At 36.7% G+C, this 13,514-nt stretch overlaps 1 protein-coding gene across 1 annotated transcript in view; it reads right to left on the reverse strand.

The window, feature by feature from the left end:
* Positions 1-23: 23 nt before the first annotated feature.
* LOC107748522 (protein strawberry notch homolog 2-like) overlaps positions 24-13,514 on the reverse strand; it is a 39,205-nt gene continuing 25,714 nt past the window's right edge. The window contains exons 18-30 of the mRNA XM_016563331.1: positions 13,329-13,460; positions 12,313-12,448; positions 12,123-12,235; positions 11,013-11,084; positions 10,136-10,244; positions 9,349-9,420; positions 8,831-8,974; positions 8,612-8,706; positions 6,486-6,578; positions 5,490-5,621; positions 4,587-4,663; positions 3,311-3,501; positions 24-1,370 (exon numbers count right to left, since the gene is read on the reverse strand). Of these exons, the coding sequence (XP_016418817.1) occupies positions 151-1,370; positions 3,311-3,501; positions 4,587-4,663; positions 5,490-5,621; positions 6,486-6,578; positions 8,612-8,706; positions 8,831-8,974; positions 9,349-9,420; positions 10,136-10,244; positions 11,013-11,084; positions 12,123-12,235; positions 12,313-12,448; positions 13,329-13,460 (2,586 nt within the window). The 3' untranslated portion in view covers positions 24-150. The remainder of the gene's footprint in view (positions 1,371-3,310; positions 3,502-4,586; positions 4,664-5,489; positions 5,622-6,485; positions 6,579-8,611; positions 8,707-8,830; positions 8,975-9,348; positions 9,421-10,135; positions 10,245-11,012; positions 11,085-12,122; positions 12,236-12,312; positions 12,449-13,328; positions 13,461-13,514) is intronic.

A 13,514-nucleotide genomic window follows, 5' to 3' on the forward strand; every position in this document is an offset into this window, starting at 1 on the left:
GCTTAAAATGAGGCAAACCCATTTGATTTCAAGTCTTCATTGATCGTCAACGAACCGAACGCAACTCTTAGCTTATGGACTGAGAATGACTTGGGAAAGAACTCAAAAGTCTTGCCGAGAATGAATTTCTGACCGTGCATGTTTGAGCCTCTAGGTGGCGTCCCAGTCCATTGTTTTGAACTGGATGACGGACTGGCGGTGATCCGAGGGTGTTCTGTGGATCATGTGATCCAGCGTCTCCAGGGCGTCCATACTGCTGTGGCCATTTGGTAACAGATGCGTCTGTTCGGAGGAAGAGGACGATGGCGTGAAGTGTGAGGAGGAGGAGCTAGAGTCCGAGAGGGAGGAGTTTGTAGGCGCTGACGCAAAGAGGGAGGAGGAGTAAGGAGGAGGGGGCGGAGTCGAGGATGGCAGGGCTTGAGAGGTGAACGGGTACTGATGTTGCGATTCGGGCGAGGGGTAACCGAAGTCCAAGTCGTCGAAATCAAACTCATTGTTCGTTCTTTCTGTAGCAGGCTGAGTGACAAGTGATTGCATGGCTTGGGGTTGCGATGGCAGGGGTTGCGACGGTAGGGATTGCGACTGCGCATGTTCGCTCGTATGTTGTTTCGACAGCTGTGCATGCATGCCGAGCAAGTGTGCGTTCGAAGTGTGCGTCATGTGTTGACTGTTCTGGTGTAGCATAGCGCGCGAGGACTGCGGCGACACGCCATTTTGCTGCCGCATTTGCGTGAGAAGCCGCAGCACGAGCGATGTGTCTTGCCCTCGCTGCAGCTGCGACAGAAGCACGCGGTACTGCTCGGGCGGTTGTGCGCATGAGCCGCTCTGTTGCTGCTGCTGTGTTAGCACCCCAAACGACGAATGATTCTGCTTTAGTGTGTGAACGTGCTGCTGCGGGACGTTCAAAGTGGCATGCGACGACGACATGCGCACGTTCGGGTTCAACGCCACCTGCCTGTGTCTCTGCTGCTCCTGGGAGATCAAATCTTCCAAGTTGTACGTCTCGGGAACAACCGCGCACGGGCGTCCTCTCGCGCCTAGCATGCCTCTGTGTAGGGACACGCCGTTTAGGTCTGGCACAGGCGTTTTGATGTCCGGCGATGGGCAGGGGCTGATGGTAAGATCCAAGACCTCGCTGACGGCTTCGCTCTTTGGCTTCGCCGCAGGCGGCAGAAGGGATCGTGGGTAGTGAAGGTGGTTCTGAAAGGAGGGGGGAGGGTTTGCGATGATCATCTTGGCCAGCATCTCTTGGCGCATACGCTGCTCATTTGCTAACTGCTCTCTCTCCTGCCGCGCTTTCTTCACCTCCTCGTCCATCCGAGATAGCTCAGCGCGCACGCGGGACACGCAGTTCTCTGGGATTTTTATACCTGAGACACACACATGATTGTTATTTTCGTCTTAAGGAGAGATAAACGGACATATAAAGGCCCGTTCACACCAAGAACGATAATTATATGTGACCCTTGAGCACAAAAGCAGTCTTAAGTCGCTGGGGTATATTTGTAGCAATAGCCAAAAATACATTGTATGGGTCAAAATGATCGATTTTTCTTTTATGCCAAAAATCATTAGGATAAATACCATGTTCCATGAAGGCATTTTGTAAATTCCCTACTGTAAATATATTAAAACTTAATTTTTGATTAGTAATATACATTGCTAAGAACTTCATTTGGACAGCTTTAAAGGCAATTTTCTCAATATTTAGATTTTTTTGCACCCTCAGATTCCAGATTTTCAAATAGTTGTATCTCGGCCAAATATTGTCCTATCATAACAAACCATACATCAATGGAAAGCTTATTTATGTGACGTATAAATCTCAATTTTGAAAAATTGACACTTTTGACTGGTTTTGTGGTCCAGGGTCACATATTAGTGTCAACACCAAAGCACGATAGCATTGTTTATTAAAAGCGCGTGCTGCAGTATCGTCGTCTGCCACTTTAAATGCACAAGCTCTTTAAAGTCAGGTGGATTCAGATTGGCTGAAAAACATGAAAGTGTTCCTATGTGCCGTTATTGTTACAGCTGTGTTGGGACTCTGCTATTTGATTTTTAAAGCTGTATCATTGTCGTTCCTTGGTGTGAATGGCCTTACCTCTCAATTGTGATAATCAATACTCATGACAAGATGAGTTTTAGGATAAATCTGGGATATTCATTGCTAGTAGGGCTGGGACAATAAATCGATGCATCGCGAATCGAGAAATGATTCTGCATCGATTCTGAGATTTTCCGAAGGCATCGCGCTTCTCTCTTGAATCGATTCTGAGCTTAGTTTTTAACAGCAGATGGCACTGCGTGCTTTAGAAATAGCCGTATTCTGCTTGCTTCCAGTTCCTTACACACGCACCACTTGAACCTAAAATAAGCATTCATAAAGTTCGAAAAGGTTGAAGCGAATTACAAGGATTTTCACAGTGGGCTGTGTTTATATTAATCTTGCATCATAAAAGCATAAAAGACGGTGTGCAAATACATTTAACCACTTACATTACTCAGCCGAACGCACAAGCGCTCTTCTTCGTGAGCATTTGAGTGTGCGGTAAAAACTAGCCTAGAGCGCCATCTGCTGTTAAAAACTAAGCTCAGAATCGATTCCAGAGAGAATCACGATGCATTCCGAAAATCTCAGAATCGATCCACGAAACGCGATGCATTGATTTATTGTCCCAGCCCTAATTGCTAGGGCTACATGATAATGGTTAATCATGATATAATCATGATTATTGTCATATTAAATTTCTTTTTACATTTCATCAGAATTATTGCATTTTCACATAAGCACAAATTAAGAGAACGCCCATTGGTTTGCTTGCAGATTTAGTCGCAGCAAACAACACAAATGCCTGCGTGAAAGAAAACAGTCCGGCTGTATTTCACTTTTACTTGAGCAAAATATCTCAATAGAGATCGCTAAACTCCAACATAAATGCTTGCCAGTGTTTTCAGCTCATCAGGTTGGGAATATTAAATACACCACTGGGCAGAAAATGCATCGATTTCAGAAAAAAAGCTCTGATTGGGGGATTTAAAATCTTGACATCTGGCAACCGCAACTATGAAAGCTTGTCGTGGCTTGTTACCAATGCAAAAATAACGCAAACGGCAAATTAAAATGAAATGTTTTCAGGATAAATAACCAGCGGGAAAATACTGCAGGTGATTATGCTTAATAAATCGAGAGAAGCAGAAATCGTGATCACGATTAAAATACGATTTATCGTGCAGCCTTATTCACTGCAATAATTAGTTTGCTAGGAAACGGGATTGAGAAGTAACCGATAACAAAACATCAACTCACCAACTTGCTTGCTGTTCTGTTTGGTTTTGAGCCGTACGATCTGCAGGATGCTGGAGTTGGTGATGTCCGAGACGATGTCAGACACTCGTTTCCAGACCCTCAGCAGCGCGCCGCACAACATGTGATACTGCCTGAGACGCATCCCCAGAAAACACTCCTGGCCCTGCTCGATCAGCTTACACTTACCATTCCTACCACAAACACAGACACACAAACACTATTAAGCTGCGGTCACATTTAATGCTACTATGCGAAATCCAGTCATTTCAATGGGAATCAGTGCGCTGAAGAATTTCGTCTGATTGGACTTCCAGTGGCGAAGAAATTTCCCTATGCGATTTTTGTGTTGGGTTTGGGTTCATTAAACTCTCACACACAAATTTGCAGCACCAACCAAAGCTAAAGAGCCACAATGGACGAGGCGCTCATTCTGGTGGTTTTAACTAAATATAAATTGTTAAATAAAACAAAATCTAAAAATATTGAAAATCACTTTCGGTAACTGAAATAAACCTTAAATACAACAAAATAAAATATGAAATCTAAAAATACTATATAGAAAGGCATGGGGGAAAAAACGTTACTTAGAAGTTCTAACTAATAAGTTTAAGTTATTTATTAAATTATTACATTTATTTATTACAAATACCAAAACTCAGATATAAATTAAAGCTAAATATAAATATTAAAAAATTAAGGACAAAAGCACATAAAATTACTAAAACTTTGTTTACTTAAAAAAAATGGTCACTGTTATTAACTAAAACTAAATCTAAAACTAATGAAATTTTTTTCGGTTAACTTAAATTAAAATTAAAACTGAACATTTGCAAATAAAAAATGTAAAAAGAATTAATAAATGTTATAATGGTATAAAAATAATACTAAAATACACAGTTTTGTTTCACACTACACCATCAATATTATAAAATCAACCATAAAAAGAAGCTGTTTGGAAAGCAAACAGGTTTGGTTCATTTGCTAGCTGGCAGAATAGCTTTGGATGTTTATTTTGTCATCATTATCACCTGTGAAATCTTGCAGAGCAACAGTAATTGTGACCACACCTTTAAACACACACACACACACACTTATTCAATCAGTTTACAGAGTTGTATTATAGTAGATTCTTAGCTATTAGTGCAAATTATAACATAAACCTAGAAAATAAAAAGTGGAACATATTGAAATACATTGTCAAAAACAAAAAGTATCAGTGTCAGCAGGGTCAGAGTCTCTACTGATCGCTCACACACACACACACACACACACTCACCAGTTGGCATGTGTGCAGTTGGTGAAAGAAAAGACAAACTGACTCTCCCAGAAATCCTTTGCTTCATCAGGTGTCACCTTCAGAGCGGGAAGAAAAACACTTGTATGAACGTGTTTTCATCAGAGCATTTAGTGTGAACCTGGAACCTTGTAGCAAAAAAGCCATCAAAAGTGGCAAAAACTCTTTTTTTAATTCATTATAACATTTCATGTTTACATTATCATATTTTAGGGCTTGCTATGCGTCTGATATCCGTATTCACTCACTCAAGAGGAGAATGAATGATTTATGAAGTGGTTTTTGATTAAAAAAAATAATAATAATAATAAGTCAACTCTGAAAACACTCCCAGCAACTCTAAACTTGGATTGTATCTCGACTGAACTCAAGACCAAAAAGTCAAACCAACTCTTACATTCAAACACACAAGTGTGTTCCTGACAGACCCGCTCTCTACCACTGGATGTCACTGTGCGACAAGAGCTCTGCGTAAGGTTTAACATCATATCAATGTGTGTGAGCTGTAGGGAAACATTTCATGTTTACATTATCATATTTTAGGGCTTGCTATGCGTTTGATGCAGTCTGATATCCGTATTCACTCACTCAAGAGGAGAATGAATGATTTATGAAGTGGTTTTTGATTAAAAAAAATAAATAATAATAAGTCAACTCTGAAAACACTCCCAGCAACTCTAAACTTGGATTGTATCTCGACTGAACTCAAGACCAAAAAGTCAAACCAACTCTTACATTCAAACACACAAGTGTGTTCCTGACAGACCCGCTCTCTACCACTGGATGTCACTGTGCGACAAGAGCTCTGCGTAAGGTTTAACATCATATCAATGTGTGTGAGCTGTAGGGACTCTGGCAGTGCCTGATGGGTTTTGCGTGTTGTACCTTGTAGTATCTCAGGAGCAGGTTGTCCAGGTTCTCAGGATGAGCCTGTTTGCCGATGTTGGGCTTAAACAGGATGAGATTACGACCCCGACCCTGTTCGGCGAGCAGGACACACGGCTGATTCCCGCGCAGCTGAACACACAAACACACATATATGTCTTAAGTCGCTGGGGTATATTTGGAGCAATAGCCAAAAATGCATTGTATGGGTCAAAATTATAGATTTTTCTTTTATGCCAAAAATCATTAGGATATTAAGTAAAGATCATGTTCCATGAAGATATTTTGTAAATTTCCTACTGTAAATATATCAAAACTTAATTTTTGATTAGTAATATGCATTGCTAAGAACTTCATTTGGACAACTTTAAAGATGATTTTCTCAATATTCAGATTTTTTTGCACCCTCAGATTCCAGATTTTCAAATATTTGTATCTCGGCCAAATATCGTCCTATCCTAACAAACCATACATCAATGGAAAGCTTATTTATTCAGCTTTCAGATGATGCATAAACAATTTTGAAAAATTGACACTTATGAATGTTTTTGTGGTCCAGGGTCACATATATGGTAAAAACATACTCAAAGATGGTAATTTGGCATTTGGATGATTTTGACTGCATAAACACAGCAAGCGTGATTTATCGTCAGACATCAGTGTGTGATGATGTGTCGTGTACCTTGTTTGAGAGGTAAAAACCTTCATATTCTCCAGTGAGTTTCTCTGCTTTACTGCAGGCCTCTTCCCAGGGCATCCCGCGATCCACACTGATCTGAAAACAGCCACAACACAAACTCAGGACATTTAGAAAATTCCAAAATAAATAAATAAATAAAAGAAGTGACACTTATGAATGTTTTTGTGGTCCAGGGTCACATATATGGTAAAAACATACTCAAAGATGGTAATTTGGCATTTTGATGATTTCGACTGCATAAACACAGCAAGCGTGATTTATCGTCAGACATCAGTGTGTGATGATGTGTCGTGTACCTTGTTTGAGAGGTAAAAACCTTCATATTCTCCAGTGAGTTTCTCTGCTTTACTGCAGGCCTCTTCCCAGGGCATCCCGCGATCCACACTGATCTGAAAACAGCCACAACACAAACTCAGGACATTTAGAAAATTCCAAAATAAATAAATAAATAAAAGAAGCAAAAAAAAAAAAATAATAGTAATCAATTTTCTAAAACCAATTTTACCCACTTTTATGTTTTTAAAGGTATTTTAATAGATATATAAAGTTATATAAGGATAGATAGATACATACCTACACACACACATCCACACATACTGAACATACATAGATACATGGACTAAATATAAAAATTTTTACACCTTTTTTAAATAGAAATATTCCATATAATATCTTTATTATATATATATATATATATATATATATATACACACAGTATGTATGTATATAAAACTAAAATACATGTAAAATAAAATAAAAAATAAAATACATGATTTATCAGGCTATCTGCAGGACCTGCACAAATAAAATTAATACCATTATTAATACCATAATACCGTAGAGCAATGTCTACGATAACATACAGTTCAGATACAGGTTTTCACAAAAACAAAAAGTTTATAAAATGATAAACTTCACATTTCAGCCTTTAAACCATTATTAAGAGTCAAAAGTATCAATTATAATATTAATTTAATATTTAGTAGTATTATTGATTTGACTTAGGGCTGAATGATTAATTGAAATAAAATTGAAATCACAGTATGGTTTTGTGCGATTACTAATTCACAAAGGCCATGACTTAATTAAATAAATATATGCACTTCATGTTTCAGAGTGAAGCGGCACTGCACATTTAGTTTATGGTTTAGTTTAGTTTGAGTTTATATTACAATATTAAAATAATAACAATAAAAGAGTTTGTATTACAATAACATTTCTTATTTTGTTTTTATTTAGTAATTTTAGTTTTTATTGAGTTGTTGTTGTTATTATTATTATTTTATTAACATATTTCATATTTATGTATTCACAAAATGTTGGCTAAATTGTGCAGCCCTAGTACAATATTAATATTGTGCAGCCCTAGTCCAATATGAATATCTCTTATTTATTTTTATTTATTTATTTTTTTTAGTAAATATATATTATTTAGTAGTAGTAATAATAATTATTATTATCATCTTTATTATTTATAGACATAATATAATCACAGCATTAACTATTATTATTATTATTATTATATAGCCATTATATAGCCTGGATTTGTTATTTTTTAAGCAATTATTTTCAATTATTATATAATATTAAATAACACTTAAATATATTTTACAGTCTTAATTGTTTAGATTTTTATAATGCATTATCTTCTTGTTGACATGCACAACTCTGCGTGTTTGCTGCGTAAAACATGGGTTGATTTTCACATTGGTCTGAACTAAAACAGCAGACGGGCTGATTGAAAATGCACATTCATTCTCTGCCAGTAGGAGGCGCAGAAATACAGCGGTTTCTCGCTAATCGCTACACAAAGCAGGCAGCACCTAACTTTGAAACATGCAGTGCTCATATTTATTCAATGAAATCACGGCCTTTTGAAGTTTAATCGTCACATTAAGCCGTATTGCAATTCTTGTCTTTCCGTTCCCAAATGTAAGACCTCCTGAAATCATAATTAAGACTTTCTTGTACCATTGAGGACTTTTTATGGCCTTAAATTTGATTGAACTAAAATTAAGACTTATGGACCCGCGGAAACCCTGTGAAATATTGTGAAATAATATCATTTGAAACAACGGTTTTCGATGTGAATATGTTCAAAAGCTGAATTTTCAGCATCATTGCTCAAGTCTTGAGTGTCACATGATCTTCAGAAATCATTCTAATATGCTGATTTGCTGCTCAAGAAACATTTCTGATTATTATCAATGTTGAAAACAGTTGTGCTGCTGAATATTTTTGTGGAAACTGTGATACATTTTATTTCTCAGGATTCACAGATGAATAGAAAGTTTAAAAGAACAGCATTTATTTGAAATAGAAATCTTTTGTAACATTCTAAATGTTTTACTGCCACTTTTGATTAATGCATTCTTGCTGAATATCCTATTGCTATTAATATCCTCATTTTCCTGACATGTACCTTATAGAGGATGACCTGGCCCTCCTGAGGGTTTCCTGGAGTTAGAAACTTCTCCTGTGTTTCCTCGTGAATCTCATCATTACCAGGAGCAAGATCTGAACACACAGAATATGACAACATTAATCTCAGACACACATACAGCTCATCTACTGCTTTGAAAACATACCAGACCCACACAAATATAACGGCACTATTCCGCATTACATTCAGATTCCTCACCCAATATACCCATGTCATATTTTCCCTCTTTTTTATCCTTGTTGATCAGGTAGTCAAAGTTATCGGTGAAATACTGGAACAGAGAGTTCTGATGATGGACCTCCATACCCAAAATACGGTTCAGAAACTTGCTGATGGTGCAGTCTGGGATATGGGACAAAAGAAAGGCAATTAGCCACTTGGTTTGCATGTAACTAACTTGCATGAAATCAATGCATTTCTTAAATACAAACTTTTCTACATGCAAATGTAATGTAACTAACAGGAAAGCACTCCACTCACAGAAATTACATCAGTAACACATAACCAGATCAAATGTACATTATCCATAGACAATGTTATCAATACATCTGACACACCAATAATATGGAAATGGGCAAATATCAGCACAGATACATTTTTATCACTTATATAAATATGCTCAAGCAGAAGTATCGCTGCACTAATCATACGAAACACAGAGATGATCATTCAATCTTTATAATCAGATCATTGTGCTGCTGTTGTATTACATTTACCTTTCTCTGTATTCTGACTTGGACGCGGCTCCTTACAGAAGATTCCTACATCAATCATGCCATTCTTCATATCTGGCACACACACATATAAATATTAAAATCAGTGCACACAAAAATTACACCATCATGCTCTTCTGCATGTGCTTGAACACAATAGTAAGCAACATTAGGATTAGTGTGTCTTAAATCAGACTATGCAGACTGCGTGGATTTACGTGGATTAACTGCAGAACTGTAGTATTTTGGTAGAAATGTTAAACTAAATATTATATTAACATATTACATTTTAATAAAGGTACACTACCATTTGGGGTTGGTAACTTTTTTTTAAGTTTTAAAATGAGGTCTCTTCTGCTCACCAAGGCTGCATTTATTTGATCAAACATACAGTAAATACAGTAATATTGTGAAATAAATAACAGCTGTTTTCAATGTGAATATCTGTTAAAATTTAATTTATTTCTGTGATCAAAGCTGAATTTTCAGCATCATTACTCCAGTCTTCAGTGTCACATGATCTTCAGAAATCATTCTAATATGCTGATTTGCTGCTCAAGAAACATTTCTGATTATTATCAATGTTGAAAACAGTTGTGCTGCACAATATTTTTGTGGAAACCGTGATACAATTAATTTTTCAGGATTCTTTGATGAATAGAAAGTTTAAAAAGTACAGTGTTTATTTGAAATAGAAATCTTTTGCAACATTATAAATGTCTTTACTGTCACTTTTGATCAAATTGGCATAAGCTGCATCACTGAAGCACATCAGAACAGATGAAATTACCTTTGAAGAATATGATGTCCCCTCCTGGGTAGCTCTTCGGTGGAAGGACTTTGTTGTCGATTTGCCGGAGGATGGCTTTAGTGATCTTATCCAACGCTTTGGTGCCGTACTAAGACAGACAGAAGATAAAAAACTGGTTAAATTCCTTGGTTCAAACTTTGATTTTACCCTCACTGGTCTCTTTTCACACTGTATTTGTGGGACTGTGTGTGGTACATATGCAATATGGGAATCAGCATGAAAAGATTTCATCCAACTGTGAAACACATTACAGTTCATATGTTTCTTCCGAGTTTAGAAAACGTCAACCAAACTAATCGAAGTCTTAAGTCAAATGAGGTTATGTCCAGTCCAGTGTGTTGTTATTGTTAACTAAAGCTAAGCCTAAAACTATTAAACTTTTTTTTTTTTTTTTAAATAAAGCTAAATTTAGATTTTTTAATTAGATGAAAAACTTACAAAAATAAATAAATAAAAATGAAAAAACTTGAATAAATAACTTCTAAAATAATAATAAAAATGAATTAAAAATATATAGAAATTAAAATTAATTAATTCATTACATTTTATATAGCGCTTTTCTAGGCACTCAAACCGCTTTACATTGTCAGGGGGTATCTCCTCATCCACCACTAATTAATTAATTAATAGAAGAAGAAAAAAAGAAATTTTTTTTTAAAAAGGACATAAAATTGCTAAAATTTAAATTAAAATGAAAACTAAAAATATATAAAAATAAAAGCTAAATCTAAATATGAATAAACACTTTAACAGTATGTAAAAAAAAATACTAAAATAACACCCAAATAAAGCCATGTAGAAGAACAGAGAATAGTCTATTATATATTTTGGTTGATAAAGGGGAAAATTCTCCTACTTTGTTCTCAAAGTTGTACTGGCTCAGGTCTCTGGATTCAGTGGCTCGTCGGTCCCCGTGTGTCAGCGCCCCCTATAAAACACAACACACTTCTGTAAACAAGCTCTCAAACATCCGACAGCATTTGAATCAGTTTCTCACAGGATTGTAGAATGGCTTCTAATAAATGCTGTATAATGAATATAGAGGTTTAAGCACATTTATTTTCACGTTTAAGACCTAACAAGTCGCGTCGATTTTCACTGGCTTTGATCGAACCACATTTTAGACAGTTTCACCCATAGTGAAATCTTATTGGTCCCAAATCTTAAATAAAAAAATAGAAAATATAATGTGTGTAAAATGTATTTAGGAGTACATTTGCGAATGACAATATTAAGTCTTTTTTTTTTTCCCTTCAATTGGTCATTTACAGGCTCACTATCAATGAACACCACGCATTTATGACAAACGATTTCTTATGATCTCCCATTGATGAATTATGACTATAAATGTTTACTTTATGATTTTTAAACTGTAATGTGTTATAGACAGGTGTAAGAGCGCATATTTTATTTCCTTTATCTGATGAGCAGCTGAAAGTTGTAAAGACATTTCAAAATAAGAGTCCTGCTGTAGTTTGGGCTTGTTTATAATTAAAAGTCCTGCATTATGCAGAACATTTTTTTTCTGGTTATTATTGGTACTTCGGTTAACTGTAAACTGTAATAAACTGTATCTGGCAATTAATTAAAATGTTTGAAATGTAAATAATTGCATAAAATATAAATAAATAATCCCATAATTATTAAATAGTAAAGCATAAATATTAAAAAACCTAGTGTACTTTTTGTATTCAAATAATTGTCTCCTCATATCCCTGTATTAAGGGAAAAAAATGTATTTATTCATTTTCATTGTGCCCCAACAGTTCTTATATGCTCATACATTTTTCAAATTAGGAGCACAAAGTAAGCATCAAGAGATTCTGTCACTTCATGTAGTATTTTGCTTTTAGTATAAACACAAAAATTACTTGACAGTGAAAGCTTTGAGCTTTATTGTGTGCAGTGCACATGTATTCAGTGTGTATTTAACATCTGAAAAACAGAGACTGCGGTGAGACTTTACCAGGCTCTCCAATCTCTTGGCAACGATCGAGGCGAAGCGTCTCTCTCCAGCCAGTTCAGAGATGAGGAAGATATACTCTGGAGCTGTAACCTGATTTGAGCGATGCGTTCGACCTAAGATACACAGCCACAATATTAGCAACCTCCACGACGCCTCTCAAACACACACGCAAACACACACAGACACTCACCGAACTGCTGGATGGCGCGGTCTGCGCTCCACGGCAGCTCTAAGGTCATGTGAACTCTTCTCCTGCGGTTCTGCACGCGTTTATCCGCCTGTAGAGAGATGCCCGAACTGGCCGCTTCAGAGATGATGGCTATCAGCTGAGAGAGAAAGAGAAAGAGCATTAGTCCAAACATTCAGAATGGCGCTGGGTTCGATCTGGACGTGGTGTTCTGTGTAGGGCTGCACGATAATGGTTAAACTGATAATCACAATTATTTTTATTAAAATTATAATCACGATCATTCATAACGATTATTCCATCATATACACTGACTTCATTTAACCAATTATGATAATACAAAACTCATGCTTTTGGTTAGTGTTGTTTTGTAATCTGTATTCACATTAGATTTTCTAAGTGACAATTTGTTTGCAAATGAGTCAAGCCACTCAGATCGCGCAGTAAATTTGCTCAAAGATCGTTAATACACACTGAAAACTAACATTGCTGATTAACATTATGAAAACTGGTAAAAACTTTAGAAGCTCCTAATATAACTTCCGATAATTCCAATTTATGTAAATTTTTCACAAACAGCACAAATGGCTTGTGAAAAACACACATTGGCTGTATGACACTTTCATGCAAGCAGAAATCGCTAAAGTCCAGCACAAGCATGTTTTCATAGCATCAGCGCTTGTTCCGCCATCAGTCAGCACGCGCAAAGGGTTGCCAGACTGCACAGATTAAGTAAAACATTGGGCAGAAAGTGTATCCTTAAAGGAGAAAAGCTCTGTTTTGGGGACTTAATCTCTTCACATCTGGCAGCCACAAGCATAAACACTAGTGAAGACTTGTTAGCAATGCAAGATAACGCAAATGCCAAATTAAAAACACGTTTTCAGGATAAATAACGAGCCGGCCAATATCGTGACGATTGTTTTTAATTAATCGTGAAAGGTGGATATCGTTATCGAGACTAAAATACGATTAATCGTGCAGCCCTAGTTCTGTGTTTGTAGGTCAGAGGTTGTCACCTTCTCTCCGTTCATGAACCGCTCTTTCTCTCTGACGTTGACGTGGTCGATGGTCAAGCCCTGCTCCGCTCTGGTCTCATATCGAACGCTGCCATCAGGACGCCGCACTACACGTCCCTTACGGCCCGTCATCTACACACACACACACACACACACACACACACACACACAGATATATTTAGCATT

This window comes from Sinocyclocheilus rhinocerous, unplaced genomic scaffold, assembly GCF_001515625.1.
Source record: "Sinocyclocheilus rhinocerous isolate Xijiao unplaced genomic scaffold, SAMN03320098_v1.1 scaffold380, whole genome shotgun sequence".
NCBI lineage: Eukaryota > Metazoa > Chordata > Actinopteri > Cypriniformes > Cyprinidae > Sinocyclocheilus > Sinocyclocheilus rhinocerous.